The sequence below is a fragment of the Microcaecilia unicolor genome, chromosome 11, assembly GCF_901765095.1.
Source record: "Microcaecilia unicolor chromosome 11, aMicUni1.1, whole genome shotgun sequence".
Taxonomy (NCBI): domain Eukaryota; kingdom Metazoa; phylum Chordata; class Amphibia; order Gymnophiona; family Siphonopidae; genus Microcaecilia; species Microcaecilia unicolor.
In genome coordinates, this window is record NC_044041.1 from 207,365,188 (window position 1) to 207,388,045 (window position 22,858).

The following is a 22,858-nucleotide window of genomic DNA, read 5'->3' on the forward strand; positions in this document are numbered from 1 at the left end:
GAAGCTTTAATATTTAGAATTAGTGTTCTCTCATGTGGCTACTGACCATCTACTGACCATCTGCATCTGTTCTAGCTTGCCCAACACTTTGCCACTAAGACCAGTTCCTCTCTCATCTCTCTTTCAACTTCACACATGGTTTGCTGTGTTTATCACAACAACTTTGTTCTGCCCGTCTTATCTGTCTGAACTGCCTGTTAAGATGTTTTATTAATACTACAAAGCCACATTAGCAATGGTATCTGTTATTTGAATGTTCTAATGTGGGACTGTTAGTGTTTCATTTGTATTGTGCTGACATTGTTCCTCCAGGCTGCCTGTTCTGATGAATCATTTGTACCCTGCTGACAGATATGATTCTTCTCCTGTGCTGTTTCATTGTGTTTATTTTTGACACGGTATCACGTTATTTCTATTATTAGGATTGTTTGCCGTCTTCATATTTACCCCATTGATTGTGTTTTTGCTTATGTTTTCTCATTTTACGATTGTTTTGCAGCAAATTGTACGCAGCATTGGATGAATCTCTTCCTAAAGGAAGTAAATAAATCCCAATAAATGGTAAATGACAGTAGATAAAGACTTAAGTGGCTATCCTGTCTGCCCTGTACAGATTCCTTCTTTTACGGACACACCAAAATTCTTTAAGCAACCTGAAGTCTTTGTTTTCTCAAACTTCCCCCCCCCCCCCCACACTGTCTTCCATGTCTGCCCTTCTCAGGTCCCAGCGTCTTCCACTTTGCTTCCTAGGTAACGCTTGAGTTCCCCTTTCATTACTGTTAAACAAATCTCCACAGTCACCAAGGTACCTCGCCCTGCTCATTGAGGTTCTCCTGTGCAGGTCATTTCATCTGTTCGTGATTATAGCAACTGCTCCACAGATATTTCTCTCGGCTGCTCTTAGACGCCTGTCAGTCGTATCCCTGCTTCTTAGAGTTAAAACCACCACTTTGTGCAGGTTAATCTGGTCCTTGGCTTTAGCACAGTAATTGTGACTTGGTGCACATTAGCCCAGTGCAGAGATGTTTTACCACTGCTCATTACCGTCTTCTTTTCTCCACGGATCCTCTGTGTTTATCCTGTGTTCGTTGTTTCTATCGCCTCTTCCAGAAGGGCATTCCAGGCATTTCTCACCCTCTCAATGAAAAGGGTCATGCATTTGATGTACCACTTTTCTTTGATAGTTTCTCTGTCCCTAGAGGGCAATGGCAGGTTAGGTGACTTTCCCAAGGTCATAAAAAGCAGCAATAGAAACTGAACCTGGATCCCCAGGTTTCCAGTCCTCTGCAATTTCTGTCATTGTTCTTGAATCTACCACTCAGAGCATCCTGTAGTGATATGAAAAAGTTTTTACCCCCTCCTCCCGATTTTCCCCGTTATAGATGAGCCATGCTAGCTCTTATGCACTGCCTTTTGCTACTATTGCATACGTAACACTAAGTGGTTTTTGATTTTTAAACAAAATGTGATAATAGACAAATGGAACTGGAGTAAACACATAACAGTTTTTAAATTATTTAATTTTATTTAAGGAACAAAGTTTTCCAACACCCTTATCACCCATGTGAAAATGTAACTGCCTCATTAGTTAACCAACCAATTGACCATTGCAGCCAGCCCTGTAGAATCTAAACCTTACCGTGAGAGTGAAGTAGTCACCACAAAGTTTCTACAAGAACGCTATACCACGATCAAAGGAAATTTCCATAAGTGGTAAGAAAAAATGTTGATATTAGCCTGGAAAGGGTCAAGTCATTTCTGAAGTTCTGGGAATCCACTGAACCGCAGCGAGAGCCATTATCTCCAAATAGAGAAGACTTGGAGCAGTGGTGAGTCTTCCCAGGTGTGACCAGCCTCCCAGAATTACTCCAAAGGCTCATCAATAATTCATCTGGGAACTTGGGAAGTCACAAAAACTTCCCAGAAGAACATCCAAAGAACTGCAGGTCTCTCTAGTCTAGTCTCAGCTAAGGTCAGTGTTCATGTCTCCACATTAAGAAAGACTAGTCAATAATGGGATTCACGGGAGAGTAGCAAGGTGGAAACCACTGCTATCCAAGAGTAACATCAATGATGGTCTCACGTTTGCCAAATTACACTTTGATGATCCAAGAGCATTTTGAGATAATGTTCTACGGATGACCAAGCCAAAATTGGAGGTCTTTGGATAACACATGTCCCATTACCTCTGGTGTAAAGCAAATACAGCTTTCCACAGTAAGAACATCAGCAAAAGTCAAAATTTGGTGTTATTGTGATGGTGTGGTGATGCTTTTGCTGTTTCAGGACCTGCTCATGCTGATTCCAATCTCAAAATGGCTGCCAGGGACTCCTGCAACAGTCTTGGCAGCCATTTCTACTGAGCAGTGGCACCAGGCAGGAATGAATGGGGTTCATTCCTGCCCGGCAAGGGGTACTCCAGGACCAGACGGTTAACACTGCACTAGACCATCAGGGCTTCTTCAGGTAGGCCCAGGGAGGGCCTGCAGGTGGTTGGGTGGGATGGGGAGGAGGGGAAGAGTTTGCTTTAGCCAAAAATGCACTGGTAGTTTTGATTGAAACCTGAACCTGGATTTCGGGCCGTTCGGCCTCTAATTTGATTTCAGTTAGTGCATCTAAAAGTGTTACAACCAGTTACTACGTTTAAGGAGAAGTGATATGGATGTTGGATAACTTTTGTTCCTTGTGTTGTGTTGCCCAGAGGCAGTGTCACATCTTTATTTTCACTTGCTTAGGGCTCTCCTTGTGTATTTCTCTGACATTTGTGTGACAGATACTCGCACATTGCCATGAACATGTTCATATTTCTGCATAATCCATCTGTCTGGCTGTGAGGTCTGAGCCCCGGCTTGCACTGGGGGGGGGGGGGGGGGGGGAATGTTTGGACCGCTCCATGGTTAATCAGTACCGATTGGGTGATGGGTGGACTCCGCTATATATAACAGCAGCAGATCATCCTAAAAGTGCCAGGCTCTGCTCCCCTAGCCTTGTATCATGGTCAAAGTTCGCTTCATGTGTCTTTAACCTTGCACAGTGTCAGTGACTGTGATCAAAGCCCCTCCCTGAGTTCTACAGTCACTCAGCAGAGACTGTCCTGGTTCAGATCAATCTGTTAGATGTCTCTGGTTTCTGGAAGGACTCATCAGTCTCAAAGGCCCGATGATCTTGCCATGTGTCCTGGGGAAAGGGAGGCTGCTGCTTTCCGCCCTCCACTTTCCTGAGGACAGAGAGCTGCAGGTTGTGAGGAGATAACCACTGCTGTCTCTGAGGATGGTTTTCCTTGCTGCAGGATGTTCTGACACAGACCTTTAGGGCTGTGAGAGGGGAGGCAGGGTGTGCTGATGTTCTGGTTGAAAGCTGAAAAATGACGACATTTACAGTGTTTGATGTTAGTCTGGGTTGGGTAGATAGTGACCCACGAAAAGTCAGGTAATGAAATGAAGCGCTGGAAAGAGACTGTGTCCCTCTGGGTGACTGAGTGTAGAATAGGAGAGAATTTCCAGGTTGTGAATGGAATCTCAGCTGATATTTAAAAAAATAATTCTGACTACTGTGGCCTGAATATTTATTTATTTTATTAGGATTCACTCAAGGCGGAGTATCCATTCAATCCATTCAGAACTCTGCAGCGCGTCTTATCTTCCGCCTTGACCGATATGCACATATCACCCCTCTCCTCAAGTCTCTTCACTGACTCCCGATCAGATACCGCATACAGTTCAAGCTTCTACTAACCTACAAATGCACGCGATCAGCAGCCCCTCAATACCCTCATCTCCCCTTACACTCCTACCCGTAACCTCCGCTCACAGGACAAATCCCTTCTCTCAGTACCCTTCTCCACCACCGCCAACTCCAGGCTCTGCCCTTTCTGCCTTGCCTCACCCTATGCTTGGAATAAACTCCCTGAGCCCATACGTCAAGCCCCCTCCCTGCCCATCTTCAAATCCTTGCTCAAAGCCCACCTCTTCAATGTCGCATTTGGCACCTAACCATTACACCTTCATTCAGGAAATCTAGACTGTCCCAATTTGATTGACTGCACTTTTCGTCCTTTAGATTGTAAGCTCCTTTGAGCAGGGACTGCCGTTCTTTGTTAAATTGTACAGCGCTGCGTAACCCGGGCAGCGCTTTAGAAATGTTAAGTAGTAGTATAGTAAGAATAGATCAAACATGAGCAACAGGCAGTTACAGCAGTAAAAATATTCAACTAACAATACAAAGTATGGCATGGTATACTGCTTTCATAGGTTCCAATCAGGAGAAAAAGGGAAAAAACATTAACTGTAAAAACTCATCCTAGATGAGAAAACCGGATAAATGTGAAAAACCCCTTTCCCCCTGCACAATACCCCAATTACAAACACCAAACTGAAAACCACAAATTACTACCTAGAACTATGCCATAATACCCTCATCCACAAATACTTCCACGTATAGCCCCCCGGGGGGTCTCACAACACCAAGTACGCCTTGTTTCACCAGTTCTTTAGCTGCTTCAGGAAGGGCGCTCCTATATCTTCAAATATCAAAAAGAGCACAATAACAGGAACTTAGTTCAAACAAACATCGCACAAAGATGGCGAAACAAGGCGCACTTGTTGAAGGACAGAAAGCGTCACTGTGCAGATTGTGATCGAAGGGCAGAAGGCGTCACTGTGCAGATTGTGATCGAAGAGCAGAAAGCGTCACTGTGCAGATTGTGATCGAAGGGCAGAAGGCGTCACTGTGCAGATTGTGATCGAAGGGCAGAAGGCGTCACTGTGCAGATTGTGATCGAAGGGCAGAAGGCGTCATTGTGCAGATTGTGATCGAAGGGCAGAAGGCGCTATTGTGCAAATTGTGACCATAGAGTGGAACGGAGGACTGCCGTTCCCAATTCCAAGTATACATGAACATGAGATTGACAACCGTTGGGAAGATTTTCAAGTCTCCACGGATTCAAGTTTCGAGCTAAGTACCCGGTGGGCTTTTCTAGGTGTTGTGGCACCCCCCGGGGGGCTATACGTGGAAGTATTTGTGGATGAGGGTATTATGGCATAGTTCTAGGTAGTAATTTGTGGTTTTCAGTTTGGTGTATGGTGTTTGTAATTGGGGTATTGTGCAGGGGGAAAGGGGTTTTCACATTTATCTGGTTTTCTCATCTAGGATGAGTTTTTACGGTTAGTTTTTTTTCCCCTTTTTCTCCTGACTGGAACCTATGATAGTAATTGACTCCATATACTATAGCGAGAGTGCTTTAATACATATGTATTTCCCTATGTGGAGATTTGAGGTTCGCATTTGAGTAATTAAGATATTCTTCCACAAACACCCGCAAACTGATTTTGGTATTTTCAAACTTCTTAGAGAAGCTTTACATTTATTTAGTAAGTTTGAATTTCTCTGTATTTCATACAAATTTCTTTAATGGTATACTACTTGCAATGTCAACACGATACATAATAGAACATTTTAATTGACAAGCAAAAAAGCCCGTTTCGCTAAATAATGAAACGGGCGCTAGCAAGGCTATCCCTCCATGTCCAGCGATTCTCCTCTGCCCTGCCCTCCCCTCCGTGTCCGCGATTCTCCCCTCGCCTCCCATTCCATCAATATCCAGCGATTTGCTTCTGCCCTGCCCTCCCATCCCATCCATGTCCAGCGATTCTCCCCTCCATGGCCAGTGACTCTGTCCTTCCTGCCGCCCTGCCTTTAAGCTGTTCATCTTAACTGATGAACGTGTCACCTCAAGCCTTCCCTTGCCTTCCCGCCCTCCTCTGATGTCATTTTGTCCTTACACGAGGGCGGAACACTGAGAGGGAAGGGGAACGCTGGAGGCGAGCTGATGTCAGGATGCTGTTACGAACCCAGCTAGCCATCCAGGGAAGCAGAGTTACAAATTATTATATAGATAGTGAAGGGTAAGGCAAAGATGTAACATATAGATGGGTAAGAAAGTAGGAAAAGTTAGAAAGTAAGGTGACTGATTTGAAGAAAGTTGCACATGAGGTCAGAGAGATGGTTAATATTATCTCACCTAGGGTAGGAGTGGATAAACATGTCCCGCTGCAGTATGTGCAGCCTGAGTCACTCCTTGTGTGTGTGAGTGAGACTAACAATTTAGTTACTTCTTCCATTAAAGGCCTGGTTGAAGAGCCAAGCTTTCACCTGCTTCCTGAAGTAGAGATAGTCTTGTGTTAAGCGGAGCCTTTCAGAGAGAGCATTCCAGAGTATGGGGGCTACTCCGGAGAAGGCTCGCTTGCGGGTATCACATCGTGTAATGTCTTTTGGAGAGGGTATGGTTAGTGAAAATCCTTGGGAAAGGGGAAATGGGACTTGATATACCACCTTTCTGAGGTTTTTGCAACTACATTCAAAGCGGTTTACATATATTCAGGTACTTATTTTGTACCAGGGGCAATGGAGGGTTAATGACTTGCCTAGAGTCACAAGGAGCTGCAGTGGGTATTGAACCCAGTTCCCCAGGATCAAAGTCCATTGCACTAACCACTAGGCTACTCCTCCACTCTTAGTGTCCTTGGTGGTGTGTAGAGGATTATCCTGTTCTTCAGATACTCAGGGCCATTTCCTTTCAGGGCCTTGAAGATCAGAAATAGAGTTTTAAATTTAGCCCTGTATTGTACTGGTAGCCAATGAAGTTTTTGCAAAAATGGTGTGACGTGGTCACGTCGCTTGCAACCTTCTATGAGTCTTGCTGCTGCATTCTGAATCAACTGGAGCTGGTGCAGGCCCTTTGTAGTCAGACCATTGTATAGTGCATTGCAGTAATCCAGTCTTGATGTTACCGTGGCATGCACAACTGGGATAAGATTTACCTTCTCGATGTAAGGAGAGAGGCAGCGTAGCTGTCGCAAATAGTAGAAGCAGCTCTTGAAGGTTGCTTGGATTTGGGGAATCAGAGTAAGTGTTAATTCTAAGTGTGATTTGAGGGGGAGTTCGTATGTCCCAAAAGGGATTTTGATGTCAGGTATGTATCCATTTGTGTTAGGGACCCAGAGAAGCTCGGTTTTACTTGGGTTCAGGCAAAGTTTGTTGTGTTTAGCCCATTCTTGAACTTATGTTAGACAGGTAATCAGTTTATTCTAGGCTGTAGGTAAGTCAGGTTCAGTGGGTATGAGTAGCTGCATGTCATCTGTTTAGATGCGGAACTGAGTGTCCATTGATCAAATCAGCTCAGCTAGTGGCTTGAGGTAGATTCTGAACAGAATAGGTGACAATATTGATCCTTGCGGTACCCCACAGGTCACTGTCCGTGGTGGTGATGAGCTGCTGCCAAACATTATGGATTGTTGCCTATCTGATAGGATCTGAACCAGGCAAGTACTGTTCCAGTGATACCTGTTTCTGTCAGTCGTGTTAGCATGATATCATGATCCACAGTGTCAAAAGTTGCTGAGAAATCTAGCAGTACTAACATCGAGGCGAATCCCTTGTCTTGGTTTCTGTGGAGATCATCTAGCAGGGATACGAGAACCGTTTCTGTTCCATAACCGGGTCTGAATCCAGATTGACATGGATCTAGCCAGTTACTCTTTTCTAGCCATTCATTAAGTTGAACACAGACTGTTTGTTCTATGAGTTTCCCTAGAAACGGGATGTTGGATACTGGCCTGGAACTTTCAAGTTTGTCCTGGTCAAGGTTGTTTTGCTTCAGCAGAGGGCGAACCACTGCCCTTTTTAATGTTGTTGGTAGTTGCCCATTAGAAAGAGAGGTGTTCACAGTTTTTGTGGCACCTTTTATAAGGCCCATACTTGCCTTTTGCACTATCTTTGATGGACAGGGATCAAGGGAGCAGGTAGTTGGTCGAAGGTCTCTTAGGATTTTGTTAAGGCTCTCCTCTGTCAGGTTAAAAGTGTTGTTCCATCTGTCTCTGTTAGGAAGGGGCGAGTTTGTACACCCCTGGTTGACTGGTTAGACACTGGGTGGGATTGCCTGTAAATCCTGGTGGAGCCTTTAAATTTTTGTTGGCAAAGTATGCAGCAAATAAATGCTGGAGTGGTTTGTGTGTGTGGTGGGGGGTTTCCTGGAAGAAAGGTGACTTGGAGTGTGTGAGCGGAGGTGGGGAGGGAGACCTGATAAAAGGTGGATGAGGTGTGTGTGTGTGTATGTGTGCCATTGCAGAAGGAGGGCTGGAGCAAGGTGGGTGGGGTGGTCTGTTCCATTAGAGGGGGAGGCTGGAGAAAAGTGGATAGTGTGTATGTCATGGGGTGGATGGCGTGTATGTACCATGGGGACTGGGGCAGAGAAAAGTAAGGTGGGGGATTGCCTGAGAGGGGGAAAGATACTTGGGGATAAACAGAATAGGGGTCTTGGTGGGAGTTAGGGGGAGACGCATGTGAAGGGCAGTGAAGGCTGAGGGATGGGAAGAGAGAACGCAAAGGTAGAGAAGAGGTGATAAAAAAGGGGGGGAAGGAGGAGGGGGAGAAAAATTGGAGGTATTCACCCTGGAGAAGAAGTAGAGAAAGCCGGGGGCTGAACTTACCAGGGGAAGGTGTTGGGGGTATTTCATGCCTGGGGGAAAATCTTCACACCATATTTACAAATACAATATGCAGAATTTTGAAGAATTTTCAAATATGGTGTGCAGAATTTCCCCAGGACTAATTTGTCCCACTTGTGCAGCAGTGAAAGATTTCTTCCTGATCAGAACATGAGCCTTAAATTTGTGGCAGAGCAGGTCACTGTGGAACCATTCCTGGCCCCATTGGAGGACATGGAGGGGTGGGGGGGTGGGCTGCTCTCTCCTTGCATCCTTACTTGGTTAATTTTGTTTATTTGTTATGAGCCCTTAGTTTGCATCCTGTCCTGTTCTAGATATAGAAGCCTGTGACATTTCCTGGAAGTGCACTGGGTGTTCTGGAGTTGATAAGGACTGGGGTGGGGTGAATACTTACACAGTTCTAACTTTTAGTGTTAAAGGGAATGTTGTACTGATCTTCTGGGTACCAGGATGGTTCCTGACGTGTCAGAGGTGCACAGATCGCTCTGTTTTTTGCTGCACTTATAACTGCAGATTTCTGACGCATCTACTTCCAAGCATGCATAAAAACTCTGCTACACAAGTAAAACTCGCAAGTGTGTAAGAGTAATTGTTGCAGCTCATGACAGAACGTTATAAACATTCATGTTTCATTCATCAGTCGTAAGTTGCACCTCTGGATATGGAGCTGTTGGAACTGAGGCTTTTGTTTCTGTCCCATGTCGTGTTCAGTATCCCTGTTAGTAAAGTCGGTGCCTCAGCGCTGTTTCTATGTGCTTCTGTCACCCCTCTCCCTTCTGGGCTGCCCGTGAATGGCACAGGAGGGGGAGCTGCCCCGGTTGGCTAGCCTGATTGATGCTCACTTTTTCTGTGCTTATGAGGTGAGCAGGGTGCAGTGAGGGAAAATCTGATGAATCATCTGCCGAGCTTCTCTTTATTGTTCTATTTTGGTAACTTCTGGTATGTGGCCTGGGTTCTTCCTCAGCTTCCGGTGTGCCTAAACACATGCCGTTGGCACAGGAGAATCCTTTGCAGGCACCATCTGACAGCTGCTACTCAGACCTGTCTGATCCTGGCAAAATGCAGCTGTGCAAACTGTCCAAAGACAGAGATTGGGATGGTGAGGGAGAGCGGGCTCGATGACAAGGGCTGCGGAGAATCTGCATTCTCTCAAGTAATACTAGGGAATGATTGTTAGGGCTGGTTTTCATAGAAAAGGTCTCATAGAGGCTGCTTTATGTGGTAAAAAGCGGGGTATAAATGATCTAAATAAATAAATATTCCCGAGAGCAGAGGTGCTGAATGTTGGTGCTCAAGGTCCGCAACCCAGTCTGGTTTCAGGATTTCCCCACTGAATATGCATGAGATCTATTTGCCTGTACAGCCTCCACTGTATGCATATTCATTGTGGAAATCTTGAAAAGCCGACCGGGTTGCGGACCTCGAGGACTGGCATTGAGCCACCCCTGTCCTAGAGCCTCCCTGGTCTGTATTACATCACACACCTCTCTGTGTTCCCGGATGTCTTTCTGATCTTCTCTTGTGGATGGTTCACCCTCCTTGACTGAGATGCTCATTATTTCTAGGGAGGGATGGCAGTCACAACGCAGCTTGTCAGTGCATTCACAAGTGTTGGTGAGATTCTTGCTGCAGTTATGTGACTCCTGTGTAGTATTTGTTTAGACTTGGAAGGTGGACCTGTGCAAAGTCACATCGGGAATAATTTTATAAGTTGTACTTTTAGATCTGTTCCTGGTGCATTTGGAAGGAGCTAGGGTGGAAATGCAATAAAATGCCTGTGTGTGCACATGGGGGAAACTGTAAGTGTGTAAGTCTGCTATCCACTGATACTCGGCCAGGGTGAAAATGTGTCTAACCTTTTCCCTAGCACCATCCATAGGGCGAGCATGGGGATGATACATTACCTCATTGTGATGAGATTCGTCTGCTAGATGGATAACCTAAATATTTACTTTTAGGCTTGCTGAACAATGCAGAGCATTTACACCTTTGGAGCAAGTATACAGTCTTTTTTGAGACAAATTGTTTGCTGTTAGGCTCTCGGTCCCTATTTTATTTTTATTTTTTTAATAAAAAACCCAAAGTAAAAAGGTTGTCCTGTAACTCACAAAAAAGGTCATCTTCTGCTCACATACTGGTCTGTTACCAAATTATTCTTCCTTCCTCGGTTGCTTGTTTCAGTTATAGGGCCATCATAGTTATAACAGCTTAACTTGAAGAGTGGACTTCCAAATGCTGTTATCCTTAAATTTTTTTCAGAGGGTTTTAATATAATCTGTGCATTCTTGTGTAGGGCCACAGTCACCCCCTCCCCCTCCACTCAGTTCGCTGCCTTCCCCCACCCACTTCCTGCATGTACTCCACCCACGGTCTGTCACTCTCCTGCTCCTCTGCGCTGGGAACCGGGTTATCACGTTAACTTAATCACCCACGTCCCGACACAGGAGCAGGAGAGAGACAGACCCGGGCCCGGGGAATCTTGTAGTCCCTCCCAGCATCCCAGATCTTGTATCAATTTTTGATATACTCGCTGATGTTTTTGGAATTGGCCCTTGCTTTGGAGCTGTTCAGAGGAGGCAGGTGCTGTGGTGTTGTATAGAGACACGTTGTCAGGCTCTGGACAGGATAACAATTATCACATGTACACCATTAACTAGTAAAGGTCTTGGAAGAGCTGAGGTGCTGATATGTGTGATTATACTGCACCATCTGCTGGTTGCAAATGGTGCTACAGGGCTGCACAACAGACACAGATGGACTGGTTGGTTTGTGTTTTTTTTTTAAATTAGATTGTATTTATTGCTTTTTTTCAAGAAATTCACCTGGTGGTGTGAACGGCAAGAATAAGGTGAACATAGGCAATAGACCTTTACAGAAGTAAAAATATTCCAGTAGCAGTACACAATATTACACAGTAAAACATTTTAATACCATATCAAGGGTCTTATATTCCGCATATTTCACAGGATTCTACGCGGATTACAAAAGAGTGAGACCTCGGCAATTGAGTGAATTACAAAATAAACATATACCCTATTACTTAACTCAAATTCAGTTAGAAAAAAGGTACTTTTCAAGAGATGTACTAAACAATAAATAACATAGTTCTCTAAGTTGCCTGGGAAAACTGTTCCACAACCTGGTACCATAAAAGGAGAAAGATAGCTCAACCTGCTTCTTATATTTAACTCCTTTCAAGGAGGGAAAATTGAGTTTCATCTTATGAATTGTTGCCAGGAAACCTCAAAATCCAAATAAGCCCAGCGGAATTAAACCCATAAAATCAATTAAAAATCAAACAGGAACCAGTTAACGAGGGTGAAATTCTATCAAATCTGCCTAGACCAAAGGTGAGTGACGAGAGTTAGATAGAAAATAAGGAGACTAATTTACAAAAAGTTGCACATGAATTTAATCTCAGCTAGGGTAGGAGTTGGAGAAGCAAGTCCTGCTACAGGATGTGCAGCTGGTTAGTCCCTCTAGGAACTTGTCCAAACCACATTTTTAAACCCAGATACACATAACTGCTGTTACCACATCCTCTGGCAACAAGTTCCAGAGCTTTACTATTAGTTGAGTGAAAAAATGTTTTCCAAGTTTTATAATTACTTACTGTCCCGCCATAAAGAGAACCATCTAGGCGGCTTACAGTCTTATAATAATGTGATCACACGTCAAAACCAGGACAGAGGAAAGGGGGTAGAAGTCCATTGTTGACAGGACAAAAGGGAAGCGTCAAACTCTTTCAAGGATGCTCTGATGGAACTTAAGTGCTCAAAAGTGAATGAGCAAAATGCATCATTGTATAAGAAATTTTTAAGATCAACTTTAAATGGAGTATCCCTTAGTCTTTGTACTTTTAGAAAGAGAAAACAATTGATTCCTGTTTACCATTCTATTTTACTTGGGATTTTGTTACTATGATGTGGGACCTCATATCTCCTACCCAGCGTTGTGATGTAGTTGGCTCAGGTGAGTCTCCAGCTTCCTTCCTAGCCCTTGGTGGCTCTACCAGTGCTATGAGGGACCACACTGCAGATTGAAGACCCCATATTTTGCAGACTGGGGCAGAATACTTGCAAAAGGCCCTGGCATACCTGTATTGTCCAGCCCTGTAAGCAACAGGCAAGGGACCTGGGAGGTGGAAGTCTTAGTGGGGGCACAGAGGTGATGAATAGGCTGGTTCCTCTGTTTTCTCAAGGTGGACGCCTTAAGGGGGTCTGACGCGGAAGGATTCCCATGACTGTAAGATAGAAGTTCTGCTTAAGCAGTCATTTAGTTCTTCAGCTCTAAGGATCCAGGCTGTAGTTTATGGTGACTATATGGTTTTATGGTCCCAGAAAACAACAAGGCAAACGATCTGCAAAATCCAACGTGGAAAATGAGCCAGCAGATCAGTATGACATTGAAAGTATTTTATTAAAGATACCGTATATGAGACAATTGCCTGACAAAGGCCGTGTTTCACCCAATGAAGGGCTGCGTCAGGGGCTAGTCTGTTTCTTTATGAAAAACAACAATCATGAATTGCATATCAGGACAAGGAAAAAGGAAACTCAAAAAAACCAGCACAAACAGCGTGCCCTGTTGTGTTTGTTATCAAAGCTGGAAAAAAAAAAAAAAGAACATGGGGGAGTCCAGGCCTCAGAGGCTGTTTGAGGACAAGATGCCATCCTTAGCTAGATAGGTGAGGAGATGGCTCTACCTAAAAGGCTGAAGCCAGTTTCATTTCTGGCAAGGGGCTGCAGCCACCTCCTGTCAGCTCTGCTTTCTCTCTGGGCGGAGAACCATCTATTCCTCCTTTCAGCAGCCCACATTGCGGGAGTCTCAAACGTGCAAGTGGACTTTCTCAGTTGGACCCGGGAGAATGGGAACTCTTGCTGGAGGCCTTTGCTTAGATTATATATTGCTGTGGATTTCCTGTGCTCGATCTGATGGCTTGCTGGAGCAATGCGAAGGCACCCCCGATTCTTCAGCAGGGGCAGGGAATTCGGCTCGGAGGGGATCCATGCACTTTTTCAGCCCTGGCCTTCGGCCCTTCTTTATGTGCTTCCTCCATGGGCAGGATAGTGGGGCACATTGCTCAGTACCCAGGCAGGGAGATATTGGTGGTGCCAGACTGGCTCAGGTGCTCCTGGTACATGGATCTGGTTCGGTTGATGGTCGACCGGCCGCTACGCCTATCTGGATGACGCTTGGCTAAGTCTTTATCTCTCAGTTCCTTGAAGGTTTAGGTGGCGGCCTTTGCCTGTTCTTGAGGCCGCCTTCAGGGCTGTTTCCTGGCCTCATGCCCAGATATTGTCCGCTTCCTCCGGCCAGCGATCGCGCTTGCCGATAGTGCCAACCTAGAATCTGAACTTGGTATTTTGTGCGCTGCAGCGTCCTCCATTTGAGCTTTTATCCTCCATGTCCTTAAAGGATCTTATATTGAAGTCTGTATTTTTGGTGGCTATCGCGTTAGCCAGACAAGTGTCGGAGCTGCAGGCTTTATCTTGCAGGGAGCCATTCCTCCACATCGTGGAGGCCAGAGTTGCCATCCTTCCGAAAGTGGTGTCCCGCTTCCACTTGAGTCAGCCATTTTTCCTTCATGCCTCTCCTGCAGAGTTCAGAACATTGCACTGCCTGGATGTACGACGTATTCTTCTCCAGTACCTGGAAGTCACTAATGACTTCCATTGTTCGGATCATCTTTTTGTGCTGTTTAAAGGTAACAAGAAAGGGGAAATGGCCTCAAAAGCTACGGTTGTCCGCTGGCTGCGAGAAGCTATATTGTCAGCTTACATTGCTGTGGGAAAACTTGGTTCACTGCAGGTGAGGGACATTCTACCAGAGCGCAGGTGACTTCTTTTGTAGAGTCCTGTTTGAGTCCGTTAGAGGAAATTTGTTGGTCGCTTTCTTGTGGTGATGGTAGCAGCATGTCTTCTTAAGGATGGGATAAGGATTCACCTGTACTTGGATAATCGGTGTTCTTAAACTGACTTGTTGCCAGAGTCCCATTTGGCCACATCCAGAGTGGTTCTCCTACTGGAGAACCTTGGGTTGTGTCATAAACTGTTCCACGGGCCACCTCATTCCCTCTCTGTCTTTTCTGTACCTTAGTGTTGAACTGTACTCATACGTGGGCATGGTCTTTCTAATTCAGGAGACAGTAGTCAAACTACAGGCCCAGTGGTTTGTGTTTGCATTTGGTAGGACTTGAGAGCCTGAGATTATCTTCTGTTCTTGGGCTTCATTGCGATTACATTGGAGATAGTTCCCTGGGCATAGATGTATATGTTTTGATCTGCCTTGTGTTCATCTTCCTGCAGTACTATTTTTAATGATCCTAGCAAAGGGTTCTCTTTTGTGTGTGTGTGTGTGTGTTGGGGGGGGGGGGGGAATCTGTTTATGTAGTACGTTTCTTTCCACTTTAGCAGTGGGATACTGGCAAGTTCCAGGCATCACCTGTCAATCTGGACTGGTCTAGCAGGTAAAAGCAAACGACACCATTGTCAGTGTAGATAAAAAAAGAGTATACCAAGTCATAGAATGTTTCATATTGATTGAAGAAATGAGGAGGTAGCATAGGCCCATGAAGTGTGCCTGTAAGCAGGGGTCAAGCATCAGAAAGTGCATGCAAAGTCTTACTTGCGATTTTGGTTGTCTCTCTTCTCGGGCTCTCCACTGTCTTTCTGCTCCTTTCTCTCTGCCCATCTGTTTTTTTTCTTTCCCTCCCATTCTGCCTTATCTTGCACAGTAGCACTGAGATGAGATAGCAGTAATCTCAAGAGAGAGGGATTTGTTCCTGTGGTAGTGCTGGACTTTGGAGATTCAAGAGACTGGCTCAGGAAGTGTCTGATTTATCTTTAGAAATGCCAGTCTTTGACTTGCCAGTTTTGACCCATTTGCTTCTTATACTGGGACATGTTCTTGGTGTTGGTGGAATCTGGTTCTTCAGGCTACAAGCTCGAGACAGAAAAGGTAGGTCTAGCAGTTTCTGCAGCCGTAGAGGTCCGTTTCCCCAATATCCCTGCCTCTGCCACCCTGGCAAAGGAATGTAAGATTTTCATGCAGGGTTTACCATCCTGCTTCGGGGTTGCTTGAACTAGCAGCTAGTGAGGCCTTGAGTGAAGTTTTCTGGAGGGGTTGTCTCTCTCTCTCTTTCAGCTGGTGGAGGCTGCTAGGATAAATGTATGTCTCATGAAGAGACTGCCGCTTTGCCTTTCTCCTTGAGGGACGGCTGCTGTTGTATCTCGGGAGCTATTTCCTTTTGGCTACTCTGAGCTCTGGTACTTGAGCTTGTTGATAAATTCCAGACAGAGGGGAGAAATAGCTAACTATATTTTGTAGGTAAAGACCCCCCCGCCCCACCTCATATGAGCTGGCTCGATTGCGCTGTGGAATGGTGAATGTAGAAATGAGAAAAGAGAAGCTAGCTGAGTGGCATTGAGGGTCTGACGGAGTCTGTGGGGTAGTTTAGTCAGTGAAGGATAAGCTGACCTTGTGATATTATTAGAAGCAGTAAGAGGGATTCAACATCGCTTTGCTGTGATAGAGGATTATGGCAGCAGGTGCATTTGGATTTTAATAAGGAGCCAGTGGAAATACGCAAGAGAATCCCTGGAATAAGGATGAGAAAAAAGAGGAGCTTCCTGGGTGCACTGTCTTACGGGAGTTAAGAGTGAAGGCCCATGTAACTGGCGGATTTTGTCTGCGTACTCTGCCCAGCAGCTGTTATGGAGTGGGTCTGATCTGTGGAGCAGCCTGTCCCGCTCGGAGCAGCTTCTTCTAGTCAGAGCAGGGTCGAGGTAGTCCCCTAAGGGGAACTCTGTGTTTTGGGAAGAACAGGAGCGTGGTTCTTACATGTTTGAGTTGTAGACAAGTTGCAGCTGAGAAGACAGGGAACTGAGCTAGTCTGCAGTGACCAGAGCACAGTAAACTGATGCAAAAGCAGCAGCTTCTTTGGTTTTAGCAGCTGAGTGACGTTTCCTCACAAATCACTGTCACCTCAGTTACTGGAGCTGTGTGTGTGTTTGACTGCGTCAGAAGGAAGGCTGTGACTCTGTGTCTCTAGTGAAAGGCTTTAAGCTGTTGCTCTTCCTTTCACTGTGTTACAGGAAGCTGTCTAAGCTCAGGTCACACATTTTCATACCAAAAATTGTAGGCAGGTGACTTGTGGAGGCAGTGCAGACAAGTCTTAAGTGTGCCATCCCAAAGAGGAACTTCCTGTTCAGATGTGGGTGGAGCCGTTCTAGGAATGAACACATGTATACTGGCAGGCAGGCAAGAGACAGTGTGGAAGTGATCACGAGTATCACTCAGCCGTGACATGCTGGCGCCATGGAGCCTGTAACACTGCCATTGAGAGAAGAGAGACAGGAAGACGGGAACCTGTGCTGCACTTGCCGAGAAGACTGCCATCTCTGGGCCCACCTGGCATGTCACATGTGCTGCATGGGTTAGTATTTGGCCACCTTTCTGGGGCACCAGAGTAGATTCCTACCTAATGAATTTGGAACCGATTCTACTGCCTGGCTCTCTTTGACAACCTCTCCTTGTGACAGTAACTTTGTACAGAGCCTTTCTTGTTGGCTCTACGTCATTTTCTTTGGTCACACACAGTAGAGCGAGTAGAGGAAAGGGCTGGTGAAGTTTTTTGGGTCAGTTCAATCTATTAGTGTGTGTGTCATACACTAATAGTTTGGAAGCTGCAGGCTTGGTGTTTGGGTCACCTGGAGACCTGGTGCTTCTGGATCTCTCTCTGTACAAAACTACTGTTAAAGGAAGCCACTGTATCTCAGATATACAAGGCTACAGTATAGTTTCCTTTTTTTTTTTTTTTTCAATAATCCTTTAGTTGAAGTCCTGCGCTGTAAACTCATTGGGATGAGACATGAGGCTTTTCTGTTGGAATGTGCTAAGCAGGTAGGGATAGTTAGACAGAATGAGTGTATTTCATTAATACATTATTTACAGCGTTCAGCCATGTGCTTGGAGGGAGAGAGAGACTGTATGGAACATCAGACATGATCTTTCTGCTCTTTAGGAATAATTCTTGATCATTTAATGCATAAAGGTGCATTTCTTTGGAATGAGTGCTGGGATTCTGGCATCATACATGCATGGGGACGTTCTATTCCGTAGACTCACCATCTCACTGTTTCTCCTCCAGAGGCTGGGAATCTTTCACCAGCTCTTCTTCCAGAAACCTCTATCGTGAGGTCGAAATCCAGCCATCAGGTGTTACATTTAACATTGAACCCTGTTCAGTGGGTTGTTAATGCAACTAAACGTATTTACATCCCCTTACAAGCAGGTGTGAAGTGTGTATGTTAATGATATGTTTACTGTATGCATACTTTATTAAGAATTAAATATGCATACACAACTTTCAAACTCGCCTATCAAACACACCCCTCCTTCCAGAATGCCTCTTCTGTGCTGTGAGATTCTGGGCAAGTCAGTTAACCCTCCATTGCCCCTGGTACAAAATAAGTACCTGAATATATGTAAACCGCTTTGAATGTAGTTGCAAAAACCTCAGAAAGGCGGTATATGAAGTCCCATTTCCCTTTCCCCTTTTATTTTCATGCGACTAAATGCCCACTTATCCTGTTGCTAGACCAATCCAGACATGTGGGTTGTGCTTTCCAACCAGCAGATTGGAGGCAAGTAAACACTGACATTTATTGACGACATTGCTGGTTTCCTTAGCATCCCTCCGGACCGGGACTAAAGGAAAGCAAATTAGCAGATAAGGTCTAATTTCTCCATGAGGATTGGTGTAGTGCTGAATCTAGCCAAGGTGCTATCTCCACATGTCATTTGTAAGGCAGCAACGTGGTTGTCCCATTATTTTGTGAAGCACTACAGGTTAGATGTTCAGGCCAGTGAAAATGATGCCTTCAGGAGGGCTTTCCTTGAGGGATGATAGAGCTTAGGTGCATCCCTTATTTCTGGCCTGGTCTAGCAGGAGGATATGGAAGGTGAACATTGTTCTTCCTGCTAATTTCCTTTCCTTTAGTCCTAGGCCAGTCCAGGACCCAACCTGGAAGACTCTAGGTTGGGTCCTTCTTACCTTGGGAGATTTCTGACTCTCTTGGAGAATGACGGCGCATTTGTAATTTTCGAGATCAGTGTCAGAGTCATGTTTCTATCTGTGTTTCAGTTCTTATCTGTTATGCATTCTCTGTTGTGTGCTTTAGACAAGGGCAGTACCATGAGCTTTGACAAGGGTATACAGGCAAAACACCAATCCTTTTAGTAGCAATGATGTCACTAAGTCAGTGTTCTCTGCCTCCATCTGTTGGTTGGTGGAGCATAACCCACATGTCTGGACTGGTCTAGTAGGACTCAAGGAATGGCAATTAGTATGATAAGAACAAATTTCACCTTAACTAGATATAGCTGTCTTAGGATGGTCAAGTCTTTACTTGGGTAAAAGGCAAATCTTTTGGAAATTTAACCCACAGTAATGACAGAAGTGGAATTTACTTTACACATCATTGATTGTAAACATTAGCAACATTTACTTAGTGCAGTATAGATTTTCAATCTCTCGTAGTACTTTCTCTTATTAGTAGCTATCATTGTTTCATATGATGGAGAAATGTATTAATTAATATGCTGTATATCAACACTGTACAATGCAAGGCCCGGAGACCTGTGGAGATCCCCAATTGTCTTCTTTTTTTTTTTTTTTCTGCTACTCTGCTTCTCTACCCAGACTCAGGGCAGAAAGGGGAAAGTGGATGGGGGGCAGGAACTGCATGTTTGGAGGACAAGACATTTCTCAGACAAAAGAGAATGAATTTGGCAATACACACGATCTTGAGGATACTTCCCAATGAGGTTTGAAGGTGGGCTGTGGGGATGGACACTGGTCAGCAGTGTCATGGCCTTGCATGGAAGATATTTGGTAGCTTTCCTTCACTTCATTAGGATCCAAAGTGGCCCCAGCTTAAAAATGAATGAAGACCACTGCTGTATGTTAACTTGGTTCCTCTGCATACTGTTTGTAGAAGAGCAGGCTGCTTGGTGGTGTGGTACAGTAGCAAGAATTAGGAATTCAGTGGAAGACGGTAACTCAGCTTGTTTCACTGTGTTTTTCTAACAGATGAGCGGGACAGAGTCCAAAAGAAGACCTTCACTAAATGGATTAACAAGCATCTCATCAAGGTGAGTATTCATGCCTAGTTCCAGACTCTTTCAAAATATGTGTATGATTAGCTCTGCTTTTTGTTGTACTTAGTGCTTTTGGACAGTGTGTAACAGGAGTGACAGTGGGAGTAACAGATTCAGGCAGAAATGTATGTAGTGATAAGACTCATTTTTGGGGCTGACTGTGTTGTCTCCTCCTTGCTTGTATTCTTCTGCATTTCCTTTTGTGCCTGAGGGACTGGTTGTATAATGAGACGTTGTTGATCCAGCAGGATAGAAATGAAATTATTAAAAACGTGTGTATCCTAGGTTTTCCACCTCACTTCTGCTTCCCTGATCCCTCCTCTGTCTCCATGGCCCTGCTCTCCCACTCTCGGTCCCCGTTCTTCTCTTCCTACCTGGAGCCACTCTGTCCCGCTAGTTCACTCCCACAGTCCCTATGCCACCTCCTTTTACTCTGTCCTTGTTTGCTCACTCAATAACGGAGTTTCTGCTCTCTTGCCCAGGTATTTTTCTCTTCATCCCTGAAAACTCCCCACCATCGAATCCAAGTCCCTTCTTTCTCCTACTAAGCTCCCCACTCTGTCTTCAGATTCCTGCTTTCTCGCTAAATATTGGAGTCCCTGCTCAGTGCCTCCTACCTGTCTCTTAATATCTTTCTCCTGTCCGTCAGAGGCCTGTAGCTTTCTCTTTTTTTTTTTTTTTTCAGGAAAGGCCTCCTTTGTCTCTGAATCCCATCCACTGATGCTCTGTTTCCTCATTCTCTCTTTTTTTTTTTCGTGAACATGGTCCAAATTTGTGAGCAGGTCCTGGCTCTGCTGCTGATCTAGTTCATTGTAACATTAGCACCAGAACCAGACCTGCTCGTGAGTTTTGATCACGCTCACATGTGGCAAATGCAGCAGCAGCGGTGTGATGCTTCCATGGGTCATGCATGGCCATGGCATGTACTCTTTAGAGGAAACATTGCCTCCATACCTTTCTCTTTCCTAGATCAGATCTATGGAGCAAGGTGGGTGGGGGGAAGTTTTGTTTTCCCCTTGCACTTTCTTTCATTTCCTTCCTACTGTCGTTATATCTGTACCTTGGGGAGAGCAACCCAACCTCAAGCTCTGTGGTCTTTCCCTCTCTATCCCTGCCAAGCTTTTCCACTGCTCAGATCCCCCCCCCCCCCCCACACAGTGCTAGGAAAGTGGCAGTGGCCTCAAGAATAAGGTTGAGATAGCGATGAGTTGCCTGTAGAGCCCAGGCACCTGAAACTGCAAATGGTGAATCCACGCCTGCCTCTGTTCCTTACGGTGGCAGCTGAGCCCTGGCTCAGACCTGTTAACAAGCTGGTCCGTGCCACTAGCTTTCTGCTTTTGGAGAGATACATAGCATAGTAACATAGTAGATGACGGCAGAAAAAGACCTGCATGGTCCATCCAGTCTGCCCAACAAGATAAACTCATATGTGCTACTTTTTGTGTATACCTTACCTTGATTTGTACCTGTCCTTTTCAGGGCACAGCCCGTGTAAGTCTGCCCAGCACTATCCCTGCCTCCCACCACCGGCTCTGGCACTGACCGTATAAGTCTGCCCAGCACTGTCCCCGCCTCCCACCACCGGCTGTGCCACCCAATCTTGGCTAAGCTCCTTAGGATCTATTCCTTCTGAACAGGATTCCTTTATGTTTATCCCACGCATGCTTGAATTCTGTTACCGTTTTCATTTCCACCACCTCCCGCGGGAGGGCATTCCAAGTATCTACCACTCTCTCTGTGAAAAAATACTTCCTGACATTTTTTTTGAGTCTGCCTCCTTCAATCTCATTTCATGTCCTCTCATTCTACCTCCTTCGCATCTCCGGAAAAGGTTCGTTTGCGGATTAATACTTTTCAAATATTTGAACGTCTGTATCATATCACCCCTGTTTCTCCTCTCTTCCAGAGTATACATGTTCAGGTCATCAAGTCTCTCCTCATACATCTTGTAACGCAAATCCCTTACCATTCTCGTAGCTTTTCTTTGCACCGCTTCAATTCTTTTTACATCCTTCGCAAGGTACGGCCTCGAAAACTGAACACAATACTCCAGGTGGGGCCTCACCAACGACTTATACAAGGGCATCAACACCCCCTTTCTTCTACTTGTCACACCTCTCTCTATACAGCCTAACAACCTTCTAGCTATGGCCACCGCCTTGTCACACTGTTTCGTTGCCTTCAGATCCTCAGATACTATCACCCCAAGATCCCTCTCCCCGTCCATTCCTATCAGACTCTCCCCGCCTAACACATACGTCTCCCGAGGATTTTTATTCCCTAAGTGCATCACTTTGCATTTCTTGGCATTGAATTTTAATTGCCAAACCTTAGACCATTCTTCTAGCTTCCTCAGATCCTTTTTCATGTTTTCCACTCCCTCCCGGGTGTCCAGTCTATTACAGATCTTAGTATCATCCGCAAATAGGCAAACGTTACCTTCTAAGTCTTCGGCAATGTCACTCACAAATATATTGAACAGAATCGGTCTCAGCACCGATCCCTGAGGCACTCCACTACTCACCTTTCCCTCCTCCGAGCAAATTCCATTCACCACCACCCTCTGGCTTCTGTCCGTCAACCAGTTCCTAATCCAGTTCACCACTTCGGGTCCTATCTTCAGCCCATCGAGTTTATTTAAGAGCCTCCTGTGGGTAACCGTGTCAAAAGCTTTGCTGAAATCTAAGTAGATTACGTGTGTTTGCTTCCTCGTGTGTACATTGTAGCTTTCTTCTGCCTCCTTTCTCCCATTGCTTCCTCCTTAACAATCTTGCGGCCATTTTGCCTTTTCTTTGGCCTGCCTCACCTGTAGTACAGATCAAGAAAGTGAGGAATTTTATGCAACACTTTGCTGTACGAGGAGAGAGCAAGATATGCACAAGTCTGTATCATGTATACTTTGATTCCAGCTACATGGAACAAAGATTGTAACCTGGTGTATGTTCAGTTTTATTCTGTTGTTGTGAAGAATCTTGTTGGTAGGAAGAGTTAGTGTTGCTCTGTGTTGAAAATAGTTTTTCTGTCCTCAGGTGCGAAAACACATCAATGACTTGTACGAGGATTTACGGGATGGACATAACCTCATCTCCCTGCTGGAGGTTCTGTCTGGCATCAGACTGGTGAGTTTACAGATGGCTGCTGTGCTGTATGGGTTTTGCAGGAAAATGCAAGGATTGTCGGGAATTGTCACA

At 45.2% G+C, this 22,858-nt stretch overlaps 1 protein-coding gene across 1 annotated transcript in view; it reads left to right on the forward strand.

Annotated features, from left to right (window-relative positions):
• The window catches only part of MACF1 (microtubule actin crosslinking factor 1), a 303,837-nt gene that overhangs the window by 24,287 nt on the left and 256,692 nt on the right, over positions 1 to 22,858 (forward strand). Inside the window, 2 exon segments of the mRNA XM_030220015.1 lie at positions 19,600 to 19,661; positions 22,697 to 22,786. Of these exon segments, the coding sequence (XP_030075875.1) occupies positions 19,600 to 19,661; positions 22,697 to 22,786 (152 nt within the window).